Source organism: Dipodomys ordii, unplaced genomic scaffold (assembly GCF_000151885.1).
Source record: "Dipodomys ordii isolate 6190 unplaced genomic scaffold, Dord_2.0 Scaffold1, whole genome shotgun sequence".
Classification (NCBI taxonomy): domain Eukaryota; kingdom Metazoa; phylum Chordata; class Mammalia; order Rodentia; family Heteromyidae; genus Dipodomys; species Dipodomys ordii.
In genome coordinates this window covers 42,784,877-42,812,361 of record NW_012267217.1, presented here as the reverse complement: position 1 = coordinate 42,812,361, position 27,485 = coordinate 42,784,877, and the positions used below count along the sequence as shown (strand labels likewise).

Here is a 27,485-nt window from a genome sequence, read left to right as displayed (position 1 = left end):
TTGTGGTTCAAAGCCAGCCCTGGTAGGAAAGTCCATGAGAGTCTTATTTTCAATTTACCACCAAAAAGCCAGGAACAGAGCTGCTGGCTTAGCAAAAAAAAGCTCAAGGACTGTGCCCAGTCCCTGAGTTCAAGCCCCAGGACCAACACAAAAACAACAACAACAACAAACTGTCCTTTTCAAATGTGAGATTTCTAATCAATCTGCTTTTAATTTAGGCTAATACACTCCAGTTGCTTGCCAGACATGGTGGAGTACAGTTGTAAATCCTGGCAGGTTGAGGCAGGCAAATGAAGAGTTTGAGGTCAGTCAAGAATTAAGAGCAAGATCCTGTTTCAAAAAATATTTTTTTTATCCAGTTGCCTATTTCTGATATGTCTGACAGAGAACTTTTGGGGATTCTTATCTGTAGGAATATTTGGAGCAAGAGTCATCACTGCAGGTACTTTCCTCTGAGAGGAAAACTCTGGATAATGTCTCAAAGGTCATTCCACTCCTTGGTTTTACACTGTGTAGGAAGGTCCGCCTGAAACATCTTCAACAGTACTTAAATTGTGTTACCCCATCCATTTAGACCAATTTACAGTACTAACGAAGACCACTTTCAACATCTTTGTTATGTCATCCAATATAGCTTGTCAAGGATTTCTCTCCATTGCACAAGTATTGGTTTATCCCGTGATATGCTACAAATTTTAAAAGTAGCCCAGAGCCACCAGTACATGTTAATAAGCAAAATTAAACATACACTAAGAAAAACCATATGCAATGTGCAGGCTTATGTCTGTAATCCTATCTACTTGAAAGGTAGAGATTGAAAGGATCAGAGTTTAAGACCAGCCCAGGAAAAATGTTCATAAGACCCCATTTCAACCAACAAAAAGCTAAGCACAGCAATACATGCCTCTCATCCCAGCTACACAGGGAGCTTAAATAGGAAGATCATGGTCCACTCCAACCTGACCATACATGTAAGACCTTATTTGAAAAATTGTCTGGGGAGATGGAAGAAGTAGTAGAGTACTTGCCTGACAAACATAAGTCCCTGGGTTTAAACTCAGTGCCACAAAACATATAAAAATAAAAATAAAACAATAAGAGAAAATTTAACTCATAGTATTGATTATAGACATTAGTGATCAGAGATGTAAAAATTCTGTTTTCCTAAAAATTACTAGGCTTAATTAAATTCAAAGTTCACTGTCTTGGAGAAGAAAATTCTAAAATGTTCTTTTTAGAAGAAAAGAAAATGCTTGAGATATTTGGACTCCCTGTACTCTGGGTTAATTCTGATCAGTTGAAAAATGATTAAAAACAGTGTTTTCTTTAACAATATAGTATTTAAAGAACTAAAACCACCTACAGCAGGTAAGCCTTCAGCATTCCAACACTAAAAATAGTAGGCTTCTCACTAATGTCCCTACTCCAAGCTGCTTTTCATAGCACTTTATTTAGGCCGTCTAATATTTGTATTTATATATCTGTTTTATAAGTTCCATGAGTTTAACCACTTGTCAATCTTATCCTTTCCCATATCCTGGCATTGACAACAGTGCTCAACACATAGCTTAATAAATGGTTCATTTAAAGACAAACAATAAAATGACATGTGTGTATCTGTGCTAGTCCTAGGACTTAAAATTCAGGCTAAGCTCAGGGTTTCTTTTTTTTTGGGGGGGGGTCTGGTCGTGGAACCTGAACTCTGGGCCTGGGCGCTGTCCCTCAGCTCTTCAGCTCAAGGCTAGCACTCTACCACTTGAGCCACAGTGCCACTTCCGGCTTTTTTCTTTTTGCTTATGTGGTGCTGAGGAATCGAACCCAGGGCTTCAGGCATGCAGGGCAAGCGCTCTACCACTGAGCCACCTTCCCAGCCCTAAGCTCAGGGTTTCTGTGGTTTTTTTTACTCAAGGCTAGCTTTCTGTCATTTGAGCCCCACCTCCACTTGCAGTATTTTGGTGGTTAATTGTCAGTAAGTGTCTTATGAACTTTCCTGCCTAGGCTGGTTTCAAATAACAATCTTCAGATCTCAGTTCCTTGAGTAGCTAGGATTACAGACATGAGCCACTGGTGCTAATCCGACAATTTTTTAATTACATAAGGAGAAGCTGGGCATGTTAGTTCACGTCAGTAATTGTAGGTACTTAGGAAGGTCATAGTTTCATGACAGTCTGGACAAAAAATTCATAACACTTCTCAACAAATAGCTGTACAGTGTGGTGTATGTCTGTCATCCCCATTATGTGTGAAGTTGACATTGGGAGAATAATGGTTCCAAGCCAGCCTGGGTAAAAAGTTTACCAATTTACTCAGTGAAAGAAACTGGGCATGATGGTGTGTTTCAGTCACTCCAGCTACTACATAAAACATACATTAGGAAGATCACCAACCATCCTGTCACATACCTAAGCCAGAAAGCAAAACCCTCCCTACATTAAAATAACCAATGCAAGAAAGAGTGAAGGCGTGGCTCAACATTTGAGTGCTACTCAGCAAGAGCAAGGCCCTGAGTTCAAACTCTAGTAATCATTTTAATGGATAGCGGCTCTGAAGTCAGGGCTATATGTGATGACAGAGAATTAAAGAAGATAGATTTCTGCTACAAGTCCTACTTAGCCAGAGCATCATTGCTGCTTGTCCTGGCTTTCTACATGGGGTTTCCATACAAACTTTGTTTGATGTTTTATTGGGGGAGGGGGTGCATGTGTGTGTGCGTGCCTGCCAGTCCTGGGACTTGAATTCAGAGCACTGTCCCTGAGCCTTTTTTGTTCAAGGCTACTGTTCTACCACTGAAGACATAGCTCCACTTCCCACTTTCTGATGGTTAATTGTAGATAAGAGTCTCATGGACTTTTCTATCCTCAGATCTCAGCCTCTTGAGTAGCTAGGATTACAAGCACGAACTACTCATTCCTGGCTGTTTGTTTTAAATGGTTTCTATTCTTAAAATGTTTGAAAATAGTACTAATATACCACTAAAGTCAATGTACTGTTTCTGATGTAGAGACATAAGAGGAAAGCATCAATTAGTTGAGTATAAATCATATAGAGAGATGAAGGGAAGTTTCAGAAGTAAAGAGCTATATATCTAAAAAATAGTACATTGAGTTTTTCTAACATAAAAGTATAGTGAAGAAGTACAAGTAGCTAGAAAAACAAACAATAAAATAAGACTATGTTCATACATACAATCTATCATGATAGCTTTACAAATATGTACTATAAAATGTATTAGTCAAAACTCGGTTTGCTATACCTGGCCAGAGTCTCCAGTACAATACTCAGTAATATCACACCCATTGACAGCATCTCGACATTCATACCCTCGTGGCTGAAACTACAAATCAAAATTCAGTATTAGGAGCCATGATTAATTAGTATTTCAAAAGTTATTCTTTTGTTCTCTGTAAATTCTTCTGCTTTTTCATAAATACCACTAAAATCTTCATGTGAGTCATAATATAGCATAGAAACAAGGCCCAGATGCTACCTTCTAATCTACAGAAAAGATTGTCACAAAAGCATTCAGAGTTCAGATGTTGAAATCACTCTCTAAGTATTATTTTAGGAAAACATTATAATGCAAGATTTGTTTTTAAAAAAGTAAACACTGGTTTGGCTAAAGACAAGGGAATAACATAATGTGTATAAACATTTAAGATAGTGCTAAAAGATGAATATATATGCCCAATTTTCACTAATTTACTCACTAGCTTGAATATTAATATTGCCTTAGCTAAATATGTACAGTTAAATCACAATGAATTCATATAAATCATCTTCAGTGATGTGAGTGATTGCCTAAGATATATAAACATTTTGTCTGGGGAGGGAATGAGTCAAATAGTAAACAAGGCCGTGAGTCTCAAGTAATTTGTAATCTGCTAGTAGACATAAACTGCTAGAATCTTCTAGAATACCATATGTATAAAAACCCTTAAATTGAAAAACTCAGGTCACATAAATTATGGTTATTGATAATACCATAGGGTCTTATATATGAGAAAAAGGAATATTAAAAATGACTTTGCAAAGACAACTTGGAGGTCACTGTAGGCAGCACAGTATGAACACATGTACAAACACATGAACATAACTTGTTAAAGCCCAATCTGCCTTCCCTAACTTTATGGAAGACTCAAAAGTCAAGTGAAAAAATATGAGCACTTGCTTTTATGCTCTGAGTTTAAAGTAATTTAGGGTAAGTTCTGAAGAAAAAAGTAGGTCATATTATTTAAAAGACCAAAGGAATTATCCCTCTCCTCCTCAACAATTTAATTTGGTTCTCATCTGTGTTAGTAGGACAACCTGATGTGTAAGCAGTACAAGTAATTCTCCCGAGGAAGCAATGAAGGATAAAATGGTGGTGGACAGTGAATAACAGTGATGATAAATGTGATGAGCCTCCCCGCCACAGAACTTATTGTACAACGTTGCAGGTTAATATGAGAAACATATGTTGTCACATATGTAACATGACGAGCTATATAAAACCTCAATGTACATGCAAAATTATCTGGCTAACCTGTCAATTGAAAACAAACAGAAATGTGTCAGGAACTCACAAGGCAGGAGGTGTTATTACAGCAGGGGCCATCACTGCAATGGGCCCCATTGGAGAGCGAGCACTTCTTACAGCACAATCCGTAGCATTCCTAGAGAAAACACTCCATGTGGGTAAGCCAGGAACCTTTGCTGTTGCCCATTCAATATTCTCTCCCCAATTGACTGACACAGGATCTAAATGACTAGATTCATATAATTGGTAAGCAAATATTTCTGGAAAGAACCACTTTAAACACTGATGGGCAGAGTCTTATCTCCCATAAAAACGAGTTGCTCTATCAAAGAGCAGACTCATTTCTTAGCAGGTACCCTCCAGCCCTGGTTAGCTCTCTTACATTCTTCATACCCAGTTTAGTTTTACAAAGGCAAAAAGGTTATCCAATGTGGAAAAGTTTCACAATTTGGTAAAACTTGTCTGCAATGAATACGAGCTATGAATTTTTAAGCGGTGGGGAATTTGATTAGAACAATCCATTAGGCTTCTCCAGACAAGGCCATAAGAACATGACTAATGCTAACATGTCTGAGCTAAGATGAAGCATTGATCAGAGCAACCAGAAAGACAGCGAGACCATGATGAATGATCACACAGGCCTCTCACTAATGCTTTGTTGTTAGCTCTGGGGAAATGCTGTACCGAATGAAGGTAAAGAAGATCTCTGATACCTACCACATGAAAACCACAATCACATTCCTCTCCAGCTTCCACATATCCGTTTCCACATTCTGTGGGCTCAAACAGCTGAAAGAGATTAGGGCGAGAAAATGGATAACTTTTTAATTTATCACAGAAAGTCATCCATATATATGGCCCTATAAGCAGTGAGATTCTTTTGTGACTTGTTATTATAGTATCTTTTATCTGAAATCTACATGGGGAATTCTGTCAACTTATTCATAACACTTGTAACAATATATTCAAAAGGGGGGAGATGTCCCTTGGGAGTTTCACTGGTGGTAAGCTCCAGAGATGACCCCTAGCAAGAAAGGTACTTATTATGGAGACAAACTGTCATGAGAAATAGATCATTTTTCATGATTGCTAATGGAGCTAAAATGCATTGCTAATAAGATGCACATATCCAATTCACAGACTCGTCTCATATCTCAAGGTATCTCAGAAGACATAAAAATGGTCAAAAATAGCCGGGTGCCAGTGGCTCATGCCTATAATCCTAGCTACTCAGGAGGCTGAGATCTGAGGATCAAGGTTCAAAGCCAGCCCGGGCAGGAAAGTCCCTGAAACTCTTATCTCCAATAAACACTCAGAAAACCTGAAGTAGTGCTGTAGCCCAAGTGGTAGAATGCTCACCTTAAGCTGAAGAGCTGAGGGACAGCGCCCAAGCCCAGAGTTCAAGCCCCATGACCGACCCCCCCCCAAAAAAAAGTCAAAAATTCATACAATCAAGTAAATGTAAATAAAGTCAGAAAACTACTTTGCTAGAAATCCAAGCACATCATTTTTATTGGAAAAAAAAAGCCTCCACTGGCTGTCTTAAGCATGCATACACATATATGAATGCATAGAAATCTTTCTGTCACTGCTGGAGTCAGATTTCAAGAAAACCCCACTCTACTGGTGCCACAAACTTGCTTGGTGAATATTGTAACAGACCGGTGATGGTTGAGGTTTATGGGAAACATGATGATTTCCTGTCACCAGGAGCAGGATTATCTGGGTATGATCATCATCCCTAGGTAAAGACTGGAGCAAAACATCCCAACACAAATGTGCAAAACCATGGGCAGGGAAAGGAGGAAGAGATTGCACCCAGCAGCTTTACACACCCCAAAGCACAGATTCCATCTAGTCCATCCAAGAATGCCTTTACCCTCCCTCCTTCCACTTCCACGAAGGGAAAACTATCATAAGGAGCACAGAAGGTTTCCAGACTCGTTGGGTAAGACTTAACAGTCTTGCTCTGTGCTGTGTTGACCAGGAGAAAAGAGAAAACAGAAGAAAAAAGAAAAAGAGAAAGAAGGGCCAGCCAGAACATGATCAGCACTGTATCAAGCCTCCATTCTTTCTTTTGTAGGACCTTTCTCCATTCTGAGATGGGAAACTATCTCAAACCAGATGGGAAACAGCAATCAGAGAGATTCTTAGAGCACAGAAAATATGCACACAGTGTGAAAATAACATGCAGCACATGAATATATTCATTGACAAAAAGCAATTGAGGAAAAAGCAGTTCTTTTTACATACATATGAACTATTCTATTGTAATCTATAGGATCTTTTTAAACATTGTAATTTGTACTTCAAAAAGATAAATGACTCTGTATTTACTAACTTGTAAAAACTGAATATGTATACTCAATTATTTTTATATTGCTACCAAGTTATTGGAATAATTTTCTTCCTACTCACAGGTAATTTCAGAGATGCAATGATGGATCCTCATGCATAAACTAGAAATATTAACCTTTCCGAACAAGCGAATGTTGTTTCCACAGGCTTCTAATTAAGTGGTGTGCTACAAGGCAGGCCAAATTAGCCATGTATATTGCAATTCAAAAATGCCAGCATCTCCCATTAGTTCTTTATTACTGATTCACTCACTTCCAAGCTTTCAGGTTTCTGGCACTCGGGGATCGATGCCTCATAGGGCAAGCATCCTACTTTAACAATCAGGGCCACTTCGAAAGTCCTGTTGTTTTTCCACAGCTTTACTGAGATGTTCTGCAGAGGTCAGACATCAAGCTATCATCTCCTGACTCCAGCAGTATCACTTAATTATGAGTATGGAATAAATTATTCTATCAATTATTCACATTAGTCACTGATTTTTTTTAAAAAAGGTTAATATGGTTTTACAGCTCTCCTAATTTTCAGAGTATTAAACACTTTCTTCAGCAATGAACTATATTTGACTTATGAAGTTGTATTTTAAAGGAAATAGGAAGTTTGCCATATTAAATTTCTACACCATCTGTTAATTAGCACTGACCATGTCTTTTTGTCTGTTAAGCAACTTTATCTCCAAATATGCTATGTCAGCCCATAAAACTATATCTAAAGGCTTCAGATAGTGGATTGAAGAATTTGGTTTTGCTGGATTCTATGAAGGTGATGTGAATCATCTAGAAGATGATTGTGACTAGAGTACTACAGTAAGACTTACAAATCTTACAATACAAATGATAAATAAGGATTTTTAATTTAAGATAAATTTTAGTCAAATGTGTTTTCTGGAAACTCAAAAAATACTGCTTCTAGAAATGTGCAGTTTTTTCAATTCTGGAACTGTGGATGAGGGATTGCAATACTGTATGTACATATTCTGGTAAGATGCCAATTGATAATGAATCTCTTGGTAAACAGACTACGCAATATAAATACTTAAAATATTAATGATACCCATAAATCGTATGGATTATTGTTTGGCTGACTGATATTAGCAACGCTTCCTGACACACACACAAAAAAAACAAAAACAGACAGACCACTCAAAAAAAAAAAAGCCTGGTAGTTCATGCCTGTAATCCTAGCAACTCAGGTGGCTGATTTGAGGATCATGGTTCAAAGCCAGTATGGGCAAGAAAGTCCTTGAGATTCTTATCTCCAATTAACCCTCAGAAAACTGGAAATGGAGCTGTGGCTCAAAGTGATAGAGCACTAGCCTTGAGCAAACAAGCTCAAGGACAGTGACCAGGAGAAGTTCAAGTCCCATGACTGACAAGAAAGAAAGAAAGCAAAAGAGGAAGAAGAAGAAGAGAGAGAAGATGAGGAGAAAGAGGTGGAGGAAGAGCTAATAATAATAATTCCCTAGAATGACAAGAAGAAATTCAATTAATTTTTAACAAATGGATTAAGGTAATACTTTATATTAATCTAAACCACATATCTCTTAGCACTATTTTCAAAGCTTTTTAATTGAAGCATATTTCCCTTTTGGAGGTCTTGCCTAGGTGCAGCCAGTACTGAACACTGATCTACAGTTGGTATTCCTTGAAAGGCAAGCCTGTAAGACTTTTTATAACTAAGTATCAATGTGACCACCAAGCCATTGCAACAATGAGACAATGAGATGTACAAGCCCTTATGTTGAAAAAGGAACTTTACAACTTGGGGGGGGGGGATGGGAAGGGATGGGAAGGGGAAACAAAGGAGGAGACAACAATGTTTGATAAGAAATGTACTCATTACCTTGCCCATTTAATTGTATCCCCTCTGTACAGTATTTTCACAATAAAAAAAAAAGAAAAAAAAAACTCTTTTCAGGCTGGGATGTAGGTCAGTGGCTAAGCACTTGCCTAGCAAGTACAACATCCTGGGTTTGATCTCCAGTACTAAAAAAGAAAAGACAAATACACACACGCGTGCGCACACACACTCACACACACACAGAGAGATACATACAGATTCTTTTTTTTTTTTAAAGGACTACTTTATTCTTTTTTTTGGGGGGGGGTCCGGTCGTGGGGCCTGAACTCTGGGCCTGGGTGCTGTCCCTCAGCTCTTCAGCTCAAGGCTAGCGCTCTACCACTTGAGCCACAGCGCCATTTCTAGCTTTTTTCTTTTTGCTTATGTGGTGCTGAGGAATCGAACCCAGGGCCTCAGGCATGCAAGGCAAGCACTCTACCACTGAGCCACCTTCCCAGCCCACATACAGATTCTTAAAAAGACAAATATATACAGAGATATATCTGTTTATATCTCTGTATATATATATGCATATATACACAGATTTGTTTTCTAAGACAAGCAGCTGATGTTTGGCAGTATTCCATTGTTAAACATTGAAGAGATAATTACACTTTTTCAGTGACTAACCTTTGTTGGTCTGTTGAAAAGACATGCTCCACCCCCTCTCTGTAAAAAATCTCTATACTCCAAAATACTGCACTTTGAGAACTTTCTGGAATGGGATACCCTGAGGAAACAAAGAATCTATTATGTAAATTATTTACCAAAAGCAGTCATCAGAGATTAAAAAAATTAAATCCCCTGAATTAGATCAACATGCTCATTCTAGAAAAAATATATGCACAAATTCAGACAAAGGTACTTACAGTCAGATACTAAATAAGATTATGTGATGGAATTTGCAAAAGACAGATATACAAAGAAAAATCACAGAACTGGGGATTTGATTACAACTTCTTCATCAGTCAAGTTTTCCTGTAACTTGTGCTGAAGGAAGTTTGTTAAAAGTTCATTACAACTCTTTCCATCTACACTATATTTCAAAGTAGGATCACTGTTATTGATCACTATATATGGTCACAAAATCAATAAAGACAAATTATGTCTCAATAAAGGCAAATTATTTTGGCTTTTCTAACTCTGTCCTCAATTAAAGGAGTTCATGAGCCTACTAGACCTAACTTTGGAGGAGAAATTGGGAGGATCCATTTATTTATCAAAGATTACATAACTCAGGTTTAAACAATGCAAATGTCAGTTAAACAAAGAAACCATAAAGAGACTGCTGAGCCATACGTATGAATGTTTTGAGTATAAAAACAGAATTAGAGTAAGTTCCTGTGAATAACTTTCTGACTCTCTATTTTGAATAGTATCAGGTAAAGGCCAGGTGTGGGAATGCACATTTATAATCCTAGCTACTGAGGATCACATGTTGAGGCCAGCCAAGGCAAAGTTAGTGTGACAGCCCATCTGAAAAATAAGCTGAAAGTAAAAGGTCTAGAGGTCATAACTAAAGTAGTAGAGCTCATGCAAACTTCAATCCCAGTATCAAGAGAAAGAAAAACAGAGTGGGAGGGGGCAGGGGAAGGAGAGAGAGAACCCAACTTCTTGGACAATATTCATGAGTAGGCAGGAAGGAGCCCTAATGTGATTTATTCTATCAAGTTAATTCACAGTGTATGTAAATACATAGTGAAATATTATGCACATGGTCAAGGTTAAGCTGAATCAGGCACACTGTGGCTCCTTAGGAATATCTTTAGTAGTACCAAGTTTGAGAATGTCAAGCCATTCTAAGATACAATACAGTATCTGTATTCTGACATGTGAGGGTAAAGCTCACTACCCTACCACTGATCTTCTATAAGAACTGTATAAAAAGTCATACTTGAGAAAATGTACATTAACTGTAACTTATTTCATTATGTCCCATTTAATACTCAGTCCAATAACTACTTTAGAAACTGGAAGTTTAAAAGACAAAAGGTATTGGATGTGATGGTACACACCGGCAATCCCATTCTCAGGAGGTTGAAATAGGAGGATCACAAATTCAAGGCTAGCATGGGCTACACAGCAAGGCCGTTCCTCAAAAAAAAAAAAAATCACAAACTTTCTAAAAAGCAGAAGGAGAGAAGGATGAAAAAGAAGCATGTATGTGTGTGTCTGATAAGAGATATCTCCTTTTATAAAACTAATGCTATCAATGCTGCTATTTCTATATATGCCATAATTTACTAAGCTGTGGAACTGCATTTCTAGAACTCTGCTCTAAAGTTGCAGAGACAATGGCTGATTCTGTAAAGCTGTCCCCAAGAGGTGGAATATTGGGCAGGTCTGGTGGACAGGAAGTGGGGGTGACACTACTAGCAACCACGCTCAGAGAAATGGGCACAGGACCAGAAATTGCAAATGCATAAGAAATAAAGTAAGGGCTGGGAAGGTGGCTCAGTGGTAGAGTGCTTGCCTTGCATGCCTGAGGCCCTGGGTTCAACTCCTCAATACCACATAAACAAAAAGAAAAAAGCCGTAAGTGGTGCTGTGGCTCAAGTGGTAGTGCGCTAGCCTTGAGCTGAAGAGCTGAGGGACAGCGCCCAGATCCAGAGTTCAGGCCCCACGACCAGACTCCCCAAAAAAAGAAACGAAAAGAAAAGAAAAAGAAATAAAGTAAGTAGGACAGTCCCATGAGTAAGGGAAGGAAACTTCTCCAGCACACTAAGAGTGGGCTGTAGCTTAGGAGGCCTTGGGGAAAAGGTCCCTGGGAAAGGGCTGTGTTTCTAGGTTTCAGTTCTCAGTTCCCCAAATATCTGCAAAAGGAAAATGCAAGCAGGTGAGTGAATGTTCAAATGCCTACCACCAGAAGACTTTCAGGCACAATATATCTGACTTAATAAAGCTTTCCTGGTTCTATAAGAAGTATAGTACAATTTTTATTACCTTAAATGTATATATTTACAAGTTGCTTAAAATGCAAATTGATGGCTAAATTGATCTTCACTGACTGCTTTAGGTAGGCACCCAGCCTTCATGCTAAGTGTGCTAAAAAATTAATGCTTCTCCCAAACTTAGAAGCATTTAGTAATGTGCTTCCTCTAAGGGTTAGTAGAGAGAAGGAACAAATACCTTTTGCTTTCATCGCCAACTTTAAATAAAAAATTAAAATACAAAGTGAATTATCCCAGTCAATTTTTAAATATCAGACAATTAATTGTGGAGTCTCTACTAAATGCTTAGTGTAAGAGACCAGTACCCAAAAGACCATCTTTAACTATATGCAGAAATGTTAGCAAAAGGTATCCATCAATGCACATACAATAAAAACTTACCCTGTTTCCTCCATGATGCAGCCACCCCAGGATTCTGTGCAGTCACACTCTAGTCCAATGAAACAATAAAAGCAACAGGGGAAAAAAGAAACAGAAGTCACATCTTCGATTTGTGTTACAGTTCCCACGAAAAACGCATTACCAATTCCATGTTGAACAGGTACAGACTGAGGTCTTCTAGTCTGTAAACCTCAGAGTCCTTAAATCAATATTTCATTATCTTTTACAAAAGTGTAAATTGCTTCCTAAGAAAATAGCTGGCAGGAAATACAACTGTGACATCTCCTCATTTTTGTACTCAGACAATTCAAGTCGTTTCCTCATTCCCTCATTTACTGAGAGGAACCCTGGGCTGGAGAGTGGAAGGCTGAGTTCCAGACTAAGTTATACCCTTGGCAAGTGACTTAGGCCCCCTTGGTGTTCTTTAGAGGTGTCTTTACCTCTAATCTAGTAGAGAAATTATGTCTCTCTGCCTATGTCCCAGAGTGATTCTGGGGTTCACACAGATGGTATACCCCATGCTTGCTGTGAACCCAACTAATTATTAACAAAGTATGACTAGAAGTTAGACAAAAGAATTCACTTTCCTGGAATCAATACCAGAATTGGGCAGAGACTTAAAGACTAATCTACTAAAATGTTCCATTAAAGAGAGCAAGCTCAGCCAGGTGTTGGTGGCTCATGCCTATAACCCTAGCTATTGAGGAGGCTAAGATATGTGAATCATGATTCAAAGCCAGCCCAGGAAGGAAAATCCATAATACTCATCTCAAACTAACCACCAAAAAGCCAAAAGTAGAGCTGTGGCTCAAGTGGTAGAGAGCTAGCTTTGAGCAAATGCTCAAGGATAGCACCCAGTCCCTGAGTTCAAGCTAAAAAAAAAAAAAGAGTAATGTGAAATAGAAGTAATAATCATTTAAATAAAAATCATATATTTTACCTAGATATCAGGTATTGCAATTTATTTTTTTCATTTATTGTTTTCTATTTTATTTTCGATCATAAATAACAACATGAACTTAAAATCACAATTCAGAAAAAATAATAATCACTACATAAATGAATAATTCACAATAGAACCAAGAATTTTAGGAAAGGAGAAACTATGATAACCAGCATCAGGAATGACTATTCCTCACTCTGTCATTCTAGCTGACCGAGAAGCAGTTCGAATTGACCCCAGCACTGGCCTCCAGGACTTTCAAACAAGGTTGTCAGCTGGTGAAGTCCTGATTTTAAGATGTCTATGCTAACAAAAATCTAAATACTTTTTTTTAATGTAAAGCAAGAATTTCTTTGGGAAAGTAAATGCTCTGAACAAAGTATTAGTAAATAATAGTTTAGGCAACTTTACAAAATGCATCCCAACACTTGTGATAACCACATATTTGATCACATGTCTATAAAGTGCAGTGTTTAAAGCTCATGGGAACTTGATTCCATTTTCCATAATATTATGCATTAATGACAAAAAAACTATAAAAAGGTATGTAAATACTAAAGTAGATTTTTCTTTTCTTCTTTTGGGAGTAAAACTTTACTCCTACTGTCTCATATTTTCATAGAATAGAGAGGACTTAATTTTAGTAAACAACATGAGTAAACATGGTGGTCTCTTTATAGAGGATCATGCCATAATATCTGTAGGCCTTGAGCACTAGTAATTCTTGCAATATAGAAAAAAATACTAAAAACAATCCTACTGTGTTGGTATAAAGAGGAATATAATTCAGGTTGGATTTTATTCTGATACTAAAAGAAATTAAAACTTTTCATCGACCCCACCCCAAACTTGACAGATCCTAGACACTTTGCTTGAAAAGTCATCCCTCTTTTTCTATCTCTCCGTCTAATTACTGAAAATAGCATTACTCATAGAAGTTGTCATGCTTCTGTCCTTCATGGGATCTATGGCCTTGTTTGCATCATCCTTGGACTACCCTGGGCACCAGAGGATTCTGTCCTCTCTCGCCTGCCCCAAAGCCAGGAAACAGGCTCTGTCTAGGGAAGACTTTTTCTCTAACTTTTGTGATGTGAGTAGGTAGGAAATATCTACAGTTTAAATATAAGCTCCTTTTATTTCCCAACCCACTAAATATGTGATAGAGTCTCATTCGGTATCTTATGCCTACAATTGAAATGATTTAACTCAAAGGGGAAGTAATCACTGCCCTTACTCTCAACATTCAACCCCGTGAAAAGCAGCCAATTCATGTCATGAGAAACTGGAAAGAACGTTATAGATTTATGGAAAGGACATGTCTTTAACCTAAATAATATTTACCTGAAGTTGCCTGCTTTATAATTTCTATGGTAATATTTTTGTCAGTAGTGGGACTTGAACTCAGGGCCTGGGGCTGTCCCCAGTGTTTTAGCTCAAGGCTAGTGCTCTACCACTTAGAGCCACAGCTCCATTTCCTGTTTTATAATTTTTTGGAGGAAAGAAATAGACTACAACTAGAATACAGTAGCTTTGAAGTGAAAAAAGTATTTATTGATTCGACATGCATTATAACACAGAAGGACAGGGAAATGGGAATAAGGTCAATGTACATACTCAGCTTTCTGCTAGAAGGTTCCCATTGGATTCCGAGGTTTTGAGCCAGGCTCTGAGATAACACTTGTGCCACTGCCATTGGAAGACCATACTGTTTTTCAGAGTTGAAAGTGTGTGGGAAACATTTGAGAGAGTGCACAAAGCTAGTTATTATTTCTTAATTGATATCACACATCACCTCAGTTCCTAAGTAGAACCTCACAACATTGCAAGATGGCATGTGCTCCTTACCACTTCTTCCTTGCTAAAAGTGGGACCAAGAAGCAGAAAGGCCCCCTTCTTACGTGGTATCTACCAGACACAAGGACCCACATGCAAATGTGAAATACAAGTTGCAAACACTGTGCTCCAGTTCAACTCATATCCAACCAAGGATAAATTCAAATCAACTATAAGAGAAAGCTCACAGTAAATGGTGACTACTAGGATGACTTGGTAAAACACATACCAGTATTGACCAGGATTTAGGTATAGTTGGTTAGGTTGTAGAGGATGCTTTTGAAAACTAAGAATCTCTTTATAAAAAATAAAGGTATCAAGAACCCAAGCCATGTTATTAAGAAACCATTTGCTTCACTTCATCTTCTAGAGAGGTAGATAAAAGGCACAAAGATTTTTTTTTTTTTTTTTTGTCGGTCATGGGGCTTGAACTCTGGGCCTGGGCGCTGTCCCTCAGCTCTTCAGCTCAAGGCTAGTGCTCTACCACTTGAGCTACAGCGCCACTTCCGGTTTTCTAGTGGTTTATTGGAGATAGGAGTCTCACGGTCTTTCCTGCCCGGGCTGGCTTTGAACCGAGATTCTCAGATCTCAGCCTCCTGAGTAGCTAGGATTACAGGCGTGAGCCACCGGCGCCCGGCAGCACAAAGACTTTTTAAAATTATATAGAGAGAATAAAAGATACTAATATTATAAACTGACTTAAATATATTAAACATGCAGAAAAAAATCATATACATATATTTTTTTTTTTTTTTTGGTGTCATGGGGCTTGAACTCAGGGTCTGGGTGCTATCCCTGAGCTTTTTCTCACAAGGCTAGCATCTACTACTTAAGCCACAGTGCCACTTCTGGTTTTCTGGTGGCTAACTGGAGATAAGCATCTTATGGACCTTACTGCTGGTCTGCCTTTGAACCATGGTTCTCAGATCTCAGCTTCCTGAGTAGCTAGGATTATAGGCGTGAGCCACTAGCACCCAGATCATGATTTTTAAAAGTAATACAGATGGATAAGCTTATAAAAATGTAACCTATTGAATCTATAGAAGCTCAAAGCCAGCTTTTGGCTTGCATTTGATACCCAATGAGATCACTATAAACCCAAAGGACCTCTTTGAATCAGTTCTACATTCTAATCTAAGCCATTCATACATGCCCTGTTTTCAAGTCATCATTTAAAACAAGGCTGGAAAGGTATGCAAGCTATACCGTAAGGAAGTAAGATCAGATGCAATGATAAAGCTCTACTTAAAGAAAATCAGTGAAACTTACCTCATTCACACCAACACCTCTTGTGCGAGAACAGACACCTCCAAAGAAACTCAGACTACTTCTCTTATAGTGGAATGTCACACGCCTCAAGAAAACAAAGTAGTCTTAGAAACCAATGTAATGATCACCATACAAACTCTGCCAAAACATGTTTATTCTACTACTCTGAAACCACCCTTCTCCAGGAAATAAAAAACTGTACTTTAAATACATTTAAATTTATGTCATCATAAATATTTTTCAATAGAACTTTATTGTTATTACTAAGATGTTGTACCGGAGGGGTTAGTATTTCATAAGTCAGGTAATGAGTACATTCCTCTTTGGACAATGTCATCCCTTCCTTCACTTTTACCCAGTTTCACTTTCCTGTCCTTGCCCGCAAGTTGCATAGTTTATTTTCTACACAGCGTATACTGAATACCATGACTGTATTGTTCACCCTTCCTCCGTCCCTTTCTATTCCCCTAATTTGTCTCCCCATAAAAAACAAGAACACCACCATCAACAACAAAAACTCCATGTTTCCATTTCCTGGAATTTGTTTCAATAAATAGTATCTAAAGTGGGGGGGGGGGAGAGGGGGGGTAAGGGGAAAGATTGGAGGGCAGTGATGGGAAGGGGAAACAAAGGAGGAGGCAACAATGCTTGAGAAGAAATGTACTCATTACCTTGCTCATGCAATTGTAACCCCTTTGTACAGTATTTTCTTTTTTTAAAATATTTTTATTTTTTTGTATTTTTTTGTCAGTCGTGAGGCTTAAACTCTGGGCCTGGGCGCTACCCCTCAGCAATTCAGCTCAAGGCGAGCGCTCTACCACTTGAGCCACAGCGCCACTTCTGGTTTTCTAGTGGTTCATTGGAGATAAGAGTCTCATGGACTTTCCTGTCCGGGCTGGCTTTGAACCATGATCCTCAGATCTCAGCCTCCTGAGTAGCTAAGATTACAGGTGTGAGCCACCGGCACCCAGCTTCTGTAAGGTATTTTCACAATAAAAAAAAATCTTATTAATAAAAAAATAGCATTTAAAATGTTCGGAGGAGTTACACCTTTGGGTTCCTCCTCATCACAAATATTTTTAAGGTCATGTTGTATAAAATAACTTGAGCTGAGGATGCCTTAACTGAGTACAAGTAAGCATCATGTACTTGCACAGGAATAAAAGACAAAAAAGATAAGCAGGGACTGGGAAGGTGGCTCAGTGTTAGAGCGCTTGCCTTGCATGCCTGAGGCCCTGGGTTTGATTCTCCAGCACCACATAAGCAAAAAGAAAAAAAGCTGGAAATGGTGCTGTGGTTCAAGTGGTAGAGTGCTAGCCTTGAGCTGAAGAGCTGAGGGACAGTGCCCAGGCCCAGAGTTCAGGCCCCACGACCAAAGATAAGCAGGACACAGACATTGGTGTTTTTCTAACAGAATATCTTGTACTTATTCAAAATATCGCTCGTCATTATAAATTGACAATTAGACTCAAGTAAAAGGAAAGAAAAGAAAGATAAGGAAGAAGGAAGGAATGATTGGATTGGATTGGTCCCTACATGGAATGTTGGAGGACTATCTGGAAACAGCTTTGCCATGAGCAGAAGGGATCAGCTCATTATAGCAAAAATAAAGTATAGCATCCTCTTTCTTACTGACAGTAGCTCGACTGTATTTAATGGTTCATCCTAAAAAACTTTCTTTCCTAAGCTGTCTTACAGTGAACTGTGGTCCTATAACTAAGATCTAGCAAATAAATGACTTATTGTTAAAAATTGTTGCATGCAAACTTTCAGAAAAACTGGCTTACAAAATTTGACTCAACTACGGGCTGGGAAGGTGGCTCAGTGGTAGAGAGCTTGCCTTGCAAGCATGAAGCCCTGGGTTCGATTCCTCAGCACCACATAAACAGAAAAAGCCGGAAGTGGCGCTGTGGCTCCAGTGGTAGAGCACTAGCCTTGAGCTGAAGAGCTGAGGGACAGCGCCCAGGCCCAGAGTTCAGGCCCCATGACTGGCAAAAACAAAAAAACAAACTAAAAACAAAATTTGACTCAACTAGACAAAGTGACCCACTGCCCATCTCCCTGTTCTGTAATCTGCACCAAGGGTTGGAGTTGTACGAAGGGCTGGAGTACCAGCAGCCATCTTGAATTGTGATTTGATCTTGAGAATAGAAGGTATGTACTCCATAAGTATAGTGAAGGGTCATGAAACCTCCAGCATCTTAGTACTGGAATTCTACTGCCATGCCTCTTTTATAAGAGTGGCATTAAGGGAAACTTGCTTACCCTTATTTTTTATATGTACCATAACTGGAATGTAACCCCTTTGTACAGTATTTTCTTTTTTTTAAATATTTTTATTTTTTTGTATTTTTTTGTTGGTCGTGAGGCTTAAACTCTGGGCCTGGGCGCTGTCCCTCAGCAATTCAGCTCAAGGCGAGCGCTCTACCACTTGAGCCACAGAGCCACTTCTGGTTTTCTAGTGGTTCATTGGAGATAAGAGTCAAATAAATGACAAACACTACAGTAAAAGACTGAGGTACGTACGAGATGAGATGCACAGCATCGGCATGCTGCTTGATGCGCTGACGATATTTGGCAAACTCGTGGAGCATCTGCACAGGGCTGTTGGTGATGTCAATGTGATCCTTCTCAGTCCAGGTCTCTACAGCCACCAAGACAACCCTGGTATTGAGCTGCTCCTTGTAAATCTATGGGTATACAACAGGACAGGTGCAGGAGGAAAACACTGGGTCAAACATGCACGATCAATGAGTCAGAGTCAGTGGAAGGACAGGAAAGGGGAGGTGAGAGAACATGGGGTCAGAGTTAGCTCACAGTAGAAATTCTGCTTTTCCTTGCTCTTTCCCAAAAGAAAAAAAAGCACACAACCTGATGTCATGTCACCTACTCTTCTAGAAGTCATTTCTACCCCAGATGGACACTTTCGGTGGTAATCTATGAGATAAGATAGTAGGCATGTAGGGATGTCAAGATTCCTATGCCAGGCTGTAACTGAACAAGGTAAGTAAGACCACCTTTGCAAACCTTCCTGGGGGTACAGGTGGTGTCTGATATACCAGTTCTAAGTACAATACAGCCAGTTATTCTGCCAGGATAAAAAAAAAAAATCACCCAACAATGTGGCTGGCTTGCCTGTGGAGCCATGTATATGAAAACCAAAAATAACACTAGATAAGAATTGTGGGTCTAGCCAAAAAAAGAAGAACAGCCTATTTGTGTCACCCAGCTCACTCTAGCAACAAGGTGCGACCACTCACAAGATTTACATTGTTACCCTTCTCTTTCTCTACTTTTGGCCAAATTGCTAAATAATTCACACCGTTAAGCAATTTCTATGAGTGCTGTTATTTTGTAGTACTTTTAAACTGATTAAGGAAACGATGGATGATCTTTGATCACACTGAAGCAGGGACCCATCATCACGGCTGCACCAAGCTGAAGCTGTAATGACTTAACACACAGGTGAGTTCAGTGTAACATCTTTTTAAAATTCACGGTCGGCTTCCGATCCATATATGGTATCACAAAATAAAAAATGAAACTTTGCAGGATGTGATTCTACTCAATCATGCTGAAATGACTAACCCAGTGCTACCAAGTAAACAGCTTCCACAGGGGAAAAGATGTGTTTAAGATTCTCTTTTCCATATTCAGTAATAGCTTTCCTCTGAGAAGATTGACAAGAGCTGAAATTAAAGAAAGTAATAAGCCAGGCGTAAACTGACTCCCAGAGGTTTGATCCTAATTTTATGTTACATATTCTCTGCACATGCACTCATATTGTAATTTTGCTCAGATGTGCCTACCAGCCACATAACATATGCAAGGTGCACAAAACATGCTATGAATATTTACATGATGGGGGGATGGGACTATTTAGAAGGCAGTTCCATGGAGTAAATAAATATCATTCAGATGCTTGGTAAATTTATACAAAGGATTCTTTTCCACAGTTAAAAGGCAACATAAAATAAATACCAGATAAAAGACACTTAACTGAATATAAGACCACTTTTCTTTAGAATATGAAAAGTGGCCTGCTCTGTTTAATTTATGTGAGCCAAATTGAATTATTTATTGGAGCATAATTCATAACAATCAGATCTATAGAGTTCCTAACTAAGGCAAGTAAAAGGAAGAAAATCTTAACAATCATTTTTGTAACTTATAAAACAAAAGGAAGAATATCACCAATAGTAAATATCTGTAAGGTTAGAAGCCTTTGAAGGAGGTATGAAGTTGTGTTTCAAATTAGCTTTATTTGGAGACTAAATTCTGTCTAGATTTAAAGTTGAAAACATTCACTATGGGAACACTAGAAAATACATTAGTATCCTTTTTACTTATTGTTTACTTTATCTATATTTTCCAAAGAGACTCTACCTCAATATTTAGACTTTCTCATGGACACCATCTATGTGAGAAAAGCTCAAATTGTTACTAAAAAAATCAGTACAGTATGCCAAGTAAAATGTTCATTCTTTTTGGTAGCTAATTTTCTCCATAGCTTTTTATTCCCCAGGGACTCTGGTGACAATGAGATCTAGCTAACACTTAGAGGCAATATTGTACCGTTATTATGTTAATAAAACATTTTAATATTTAAAGAAATGGAAATGCTAGTTTCCCTTATTTGGTTGTTATTCACTGTACACATCTTAAATTATTACATTGCACTTCTTATGTATGTATAATTAAAATAATAATAATTAATAAAATGTATGTATTTAAAAGAAAGTAGTAATGTTGGTGTACTAATTCTGAGAATATTCAATTGTGAAGCCAATTACTTTTTAATCCTATCCTATACCCTTTCCAGAAGAATTGGGAATTGCATTTTTACTCTTTCCCAAGAAACAGCTAAGGCAACAAGTGAGCAAATAAGAGCTGGAGATATAAACCATGCCATCTTGGTAAAAATAGGTCCAAGAATACCAGGATACTTACAGAATCCACAAGGTTGACCACGGATTTTGCAAAGTTGTTGGTATGTGCATGAGAAGAACGATGTTTCTTATACTACAAAAAGAAGAGTTACCAGTCATTGCTAAGCTATATTTGACTGTGAAATATCAATACTGCAAAAAGCAGAAATCTCTTAGCCACGGTAGAAATGAGGATGAAAACTATTTAATCTGGCTTGGTCTATCTTATCTTGGATATAATGGTGCTGTGTTATCTTTTCTTTTGTTTTTACGTTTTTTGCTTTCTTTCTGTTAGGCAGAAAACTGTAACTGAAATACCCAGAATGTTGTAAGCAATGGAACCTGCATGAGAAACTTCACTCCTAAGAAATAGTTCTAATTCAATCTTATTGTCTTCCTATTCAATTCTTTTATGGTTTCTCTGAAATGACATTCAATTTGTAAAGAGCTTAGACCAGAAAATAGTGCAGTCTCAATTGGATGTCATCCTTACTTTAAACTCAGGGACATTCATGCATCAAGAAATACCTCTCACACATTATTTTAGATGCTGTCCATAATAGGAAATGAATCTGGCATACGTGTTGTATATTCCTCAAGAGAAATGCCACTTCCTTTGCCCACTGTCACCATATATATTTGGCAGGCTCCTTTACTTCATTCTCTCTTTACCACTGAGAATATTTGCTTAAACAAGAAATAAGCATGCTTTAATGTTTACATACCTCCTGTTTATTTCCTACAACACTAATAACTCTGGGGACCCACGATAGATGTGCAGTAAAACTGATTATAATGCCACTGCTGGCAGCATCAACTAAAATCCACTATTACATACCTTGGTTATTCATATTATTGCTACCCCTTTGTGTCATAACTTGACCTCAACACTCTTAATGCATTTGTCCTTTAAAAAAAAGCTTCAATGTAAACACATAATTGGGTCATAAAACATTACATTAATCTAAAGCTGTTCGGGCATCTTAAATGATTTCTTAAACTTAGAAATAGTTTCAGTAAACAGTTCAGCATTTTGAGTTGCCTAGACATTTCTACAAGGTGACAATTTTCAAAGATACCCTTTAAGAGTAAAAGCAAAAGTCTAAACATGAAGTTTCTTTGAGGTTATAAAAATGTTTTAGAACTAAACAGAGATAATGGTTGTACAACACTGTGAAGGCAGTAAGTACGATGGAATTGTTTAAATATATTGTAAAGTCTTGATATTAAAAATTACACAGGAGGAAGAGAAGGAGGAAGAAAAGAGGGAAAAGGAAGGAAAGAAGGAGGGAGGGAGGAGGGAGGAAGGCAGGCAGGCAGGCACTAGCTAACACTCTCACCTATATTCTGGTCCTCCAGTGTTACATACATATTAAAGTTAATATATTGCTTTTGAATATTCATTTGTTCTTTTTGGAGACTTCTCTTCACAGTATAATGTTCACAGATAACGTAACTTGTTGAGCTGTCCTTCAGACGTGGAGGATGCTCACCAGACTGAAGCTCACAAGTCTTGGTCCAATATTCTCAGAGCAGTTAACTAATCTCAGAGCAGTTAACGAAACTGAAATGGAGCATCAGGTTGTGCACATTCTGAATTTGAACATATCAGTTTGCTGCTACCTGGGGACATGGCTGGAGATAATTTCCTCTGATCCCATTCAGGGGGTGCAGGTGCATTCACTCCCCACTCCAAGAGCAAAGCAATCCCTAAGCCGTGTGTCTAGGGATGCAAATGCGCCAAGCCCCTAAAGGGCCAAGCGGCATGGCACCCTGGCCCTCACTCAATCAGAGGAATTGAGGGAGCCCTGCGTGATGCCAGGCAGCATAACAGCAGAGCTGCTTGCGCCAAGCCTCACCAACTTCATTTCAAAGCTGATTCATTCACTGGTGTCCTGGAAGCATCTAACCTCCTCCTCACTCCCTCCCTCTTCTGGTTAGTTGCTAATCTCCCTTGAGCAAATACAACTCATTCCTGAGTAACCTCACTTTCTGGGCAGAACCCCACCCCCACCCCAGTATAATAAATGTTCCTCTAGTATTGGAGGCATTTTCTCCATGGAAGGAAATCCCCAGTGTATTTGTGGTCTTGGTTCCAAACCCCAGGCCAACTGTGTGATACTTTATAAACTTCACTCTTAAAAGGAAAGAAGGACAAGAAGAAAGAAAGAGGAGGGAGGGGAGGAAAAGAGGGAGGGAGGGAAACATGACTTCCAAGTTACAGCCTGCCAAAGCATCATGTTTTCCACTTATTTCCTACTTATAATTTACAAATGTCTGGTTGGCTTCTGAGACAGATCTCTGTGTGGGCTGTGGGGTGAGTGAATGAGAAAAGATCAAGAATGGAGTAGAGTGAGATACTACTGAAATAGTCCAGGGTACTCCTACCTACTCAGCAGGCTAAGATCTGAAGATTGCAGTTCAAAGCCAGCCCAGGCAAGATAAGTCTCTGAGACTCTTCCCTCCAATTAGCCACCAAAAAGCTAGAAGTGGAGCCATAGCTCAAATGGTAGAGCTCTATCTAGCCTTGAACATAAAAGCTAAAGGACAATGCTCTGAGTTTAAACTCCAGGATTGGCACCAAAAACAAAAACAAAAAAACAGAGGCAGGGAAGCTGCAGAGAGAAGTACGTGGACTCAAGGAACATTATGAAGGTAGATGTCTCAAAACTTGAAGAAGGTGAGGAAGAAGACTAAAAAGTAACTCCCCAAATCTGAAATCTAAATAAAAAGAGGTGACAGTGTTGTGAGGGAGAAGTTTTGGACTAGGGAACTTGGTCCATCTTCTGCTGCAGTGAAAGTGTTGTATGGTAAGACAGAGCAAGTGTATTGTGTTGGAGATTCCCTTTTCGAATGAGGCCACTAATGTCAAAAACTAGTGGATTTTGCACAAAATGCCTTTGCGAGGACAGTGGAAAACTGAAGTCTATCATACAAAGATCATGCCCTCTATTGCCTAGGAGGCTATTTAAAAAAAAGAAACTTTAAGTAGTTGTACAAAGGATTTGCCATTCAACAAAGCAGTTTGTGAATACAATGCATTGTGATCTATGTCACCTTGTTCATCATTCTCCCCCATCCCTCCCAACCCCATCTCTTCCCTCAACTTTAATTTTGTAGGGTATGCATTGAATTGTAAGACTGCATTCCCCCCCCTCCTTTCCTCTCTTCATTCATCTACACCCCCTTCCTCTTGATTCCACTCAGCCAGTCTAGGAAGCTTATTATTTTTATACTCTGAGGGGAAAAAAATTTACTTAAGACTATAAATTTAGATGTAGCAACACCAGTCTTTGGAATTGGTCTTCAATTATAATTATAAAACGATGTATCATTCATGAAGATTAAAAATATTTCTGCATTTGGAAAATCATGGTTTCCTTTTCTTTTTTTTCTATTTCTTTTCCAAAAGCCCTCCCTCCGAATACTGTTAACATGTCAATCTGAGCAGTAAGTTTCCAGCAATATGAATGTTGGAGGACACATGTATCTTGGAGTTCTGATTGTGAAATGCTAAATGTGAGAGGCCAATTAAGTTCTGAAATAAAAGGTAACAAGTCAAATTAGTTACATTAGGAAGGCACTCAGAGGTTAGGGCTGTAAAGCAGAGAGTGCTGATTCTAAAGACTGAGTCTGGAAGCTGTTACTAAAGGAGAGGGTAAAGGAGGACAGTCTTAAACCACACCAAAGAGCACTCTCAGAATTCCAGGGGTCAGATTTAAAAGATTTAAGAGAAACACCCACCCTATAACACACATAGAAGAACCTCCATGTAACAGAAGAGAGGAAGAAAATGGTTTTAAAATGAAAATTGTTGATTGCCTGATGTTACTGAACAAATAAAACAAGGACAGATGAGAGCTGGGAATGAACTAAGTAGGGAGCGCCTGCCTAGCTTGCACAAGGCGTTGGGTTTGATCCCTAGCTCTAGGGGAAAAAAAAGAAAGAAAAAACAACAAACTCAGAACAAAGACAACTCGATCTCTTAACTTTAAGCACCATTAAACTGAGTACCAAAGATTTGTTAAGAATTACAAGTACTTCTCTCCTACAAGTATTTGCTCTTCCCAAGTCCCTGTAATGAGTTTGTTATCTCAAATAGGACAAGAGATAAAACTTGTTGACAACTCTAATTAGTTTATGTGTTTTTCCAAGAAATCGTGATTCATGATGAGAGCTTGTTAGGTGTATCTAAAATATTGTGTTTTCTAGATAAGAAAAATCAAATAAGGTTTACATTGAAAAATGTGAGTTATCACATATTTGCACATCTTGATTCATACTTAATACAAGAAAAATGGAGTCACACTTGCTTTCCATGCACTTTAAAATATCTCAGCCAAATTTTCTATTAGAAGGCTTTTAATATTTATTTTTAGCTTAAGTGATTCAAATAAATGTTTGCAGACTCTTATCAAGCCATAATTGGCTTACAAATTAGGTTCTACCAGCTAGGTACTAAGATGCTTTCTACAAAACTGAGAGATTTTTCTTTCTAATTGAAAGCCATGGATAATGTGACGGTTGTTCTAAATAACATGCAGGCTTTTCTTTTTCCAGGCAGCCAATATTGGGTTACTGTGAATTAGAGAAGTGAGCTGGAATGCAAATGTAGGCAAGATGTTTCTATTTCTTGCATGAATGAGAACTAATTTTGCAAATAAATAAAAAATGTGCAATCTCCATTTAAGATAAAACTTACCTTCACATCTTTTGATCAGTAAAAACAATTTACATATAAACTGGAAAATTTGCTTTTACTTCCTGAATAAATAAAACCCTCAAGAAATACCCTTTTCAAAAAGAATTAAAATTACGACTTATTTTCAACCTAAAGGAGCTAACCAAACTGCTGCCTAGTAGAATATAAACACAGTAAGAGGAGTCCTCCTAGGGGGATAGTTTTGCTAAAGCCCAATAGCAAATTTGCAAACATTAAAATAAAAATAGATGGATTTGTTATTCTACTTTATGTGAGCTTTCAGGGTGGGAATGAAAGTGCTCTCGTCTATGTCCTGATTTTAATATAGCTTTGTGACTGTTTAAAAATCCCTTCACCTCATATGAAGAATAGCACAAAACACAGACTTTTTTGCCACTTTCAAAAAAATCTTTAAAATGACATACTTGACAATATAATTGGTCTTAGAGCAAAAAAAAAAAGAGTAAACTTAGTTCTACGAGTCTAGAAATAATATTTGCTTAAAAGTGAAATCTCCTTAGGTAATTTCTTTCTACCCTAAGCATTGTTATTACTGTAAAAAAAAAAATCTTTTCCTTTGGGGGGGGTGGCTGGGAGTAAATGGGAAGGGGAGGTGGTAGGGCCAGTACTGGAGCTTGAATTCAGGGCTTCCAGCTGTTATTCAGATTTTTCCATTCAAGGCTACCACTCTACAACTAGAGCCATACCTCTACTTTAGTATTTTGCTAGTTAACTGAGAAGAATCTCTCAACTGTCTACCAGGCTTCAAACTGAGATCCTATGATCACAGCCTCCTGAGTAGCTAGGATTACAAGTGTGAGCCACTGGTGCCTGGTCACTTTTGTCATTTTGCAAAAATGCATTTCTTTCTAATTTATCCTTGCAAATTATTCTCTTTTTTTCTGGTTTCAAAGACAGATGAACATTTCCTGTCCAGTTATCACTCGTTAATAATTATTACAATAAAATGAGTTATCAAGATTTACTGAATTAAAAAAGTGGATTTTTAAAATAAAAAGTTGTGATAGCCTAAGATAATTTTATCACAGAATATATGGTACAATGTACCAGTTTTATGTATAGAAAATAGTATCTTAAGAAAGATGATGTTAAGATTACCTAAATACTGACCACTTAAAAAGATAAAACAGTAAACTCAAAATGTAGGATATACCTTAGGTATATTCAAGAAGTAGAAGATGCCCAGGGTTTAACCCCTAGCACCCAATAAATAAATAAATTTTAAATACAGAATTTTTAAAGAAATGTATCAACTTTCCTATTTTGCTCAGTTATTGAGTTACTGAGGTAAATCTGGTAAGTTCTCCTTCACTTTGAGTGACAGCTACGTGCACCTTCCATGCACAATAGGGTGGAACAGAGAGTTGGACTTACAAATCAAGGTTTGAACTCTGGAAAGCAGTATGGAAGTTCCTCAGAAGACTCCACAGAGAGCTCCCCTATGACCCAGCAGTCCCACTTGTGGGCATTTACCCAAATGTTCACAAACAAGACCACACTAAAGCTACCAGCACAATTATGTTTATTGCAGCATTATTTACTATAGCTAAGATATGGAACCAACCCAGATTCAGTAGATGAACGGATCAAGAAAATGTGGTATATATACACAATGGAATTCTATGCCCCCATCAGAAAGAATGACATTGTCCCATTTGTTAGGAAATGGAAAGACTTGGAAAAAATTATATTAAGTGAAGTAAGCCAGGCCCAAAGAAACATAGGTCCCATGGTTTCCCTTATTTGC

At 38.1% G+C, this 27,485-nt stretch overlaps 1 protein-coding gene across 1 annotated transcript in view; it reads right to left on the bottom strand.

The window, feature by feature from the left end:
- The window catches only part of Adam23 (ADAM metallopeptidase domain 23), a gene marked incomplete at its 5' end in the record, with an annotated part of 163,860 nt that overhangs the window by 29,539 nt on the left and 106,836 nt on the right, over positions 1–27,485 (bottom strand). The window contains 9 exons of the mRNA XM_013016539.1: positions 3,254–3,334; positions 4,563–4,652; positions 5,234–5,305; positions 9,341–9,440; positions 12,043–12,091; positions 14,600–14,690; positions 16,088–16,172; positions 18,614–18,777; positions 21,038–21,109. Coding sequence (XP_012871993.1) covers positions 3,254–3,334; positions 4,563–4,652; positions 5,234–5,305; positions 9,341–9,440; positions 12,043–12,091; positions 14,600–14,690; positions 16,088–16,172; positions 18,614–18,777; positions 21,038–21,109 — 804 coding nt within the window. The remainder of the gene's footprint in view (positions 1–3,253; positions 3,335–4,562; positions 4,653–5,233; positions 5,306–9,340; positions 9,441–12,042; positions 12,092–14,599; positions 14,691–16,087; positions 16,173–18,613; positions 18,778–21,037; positions 21,110–27,485) is intronic.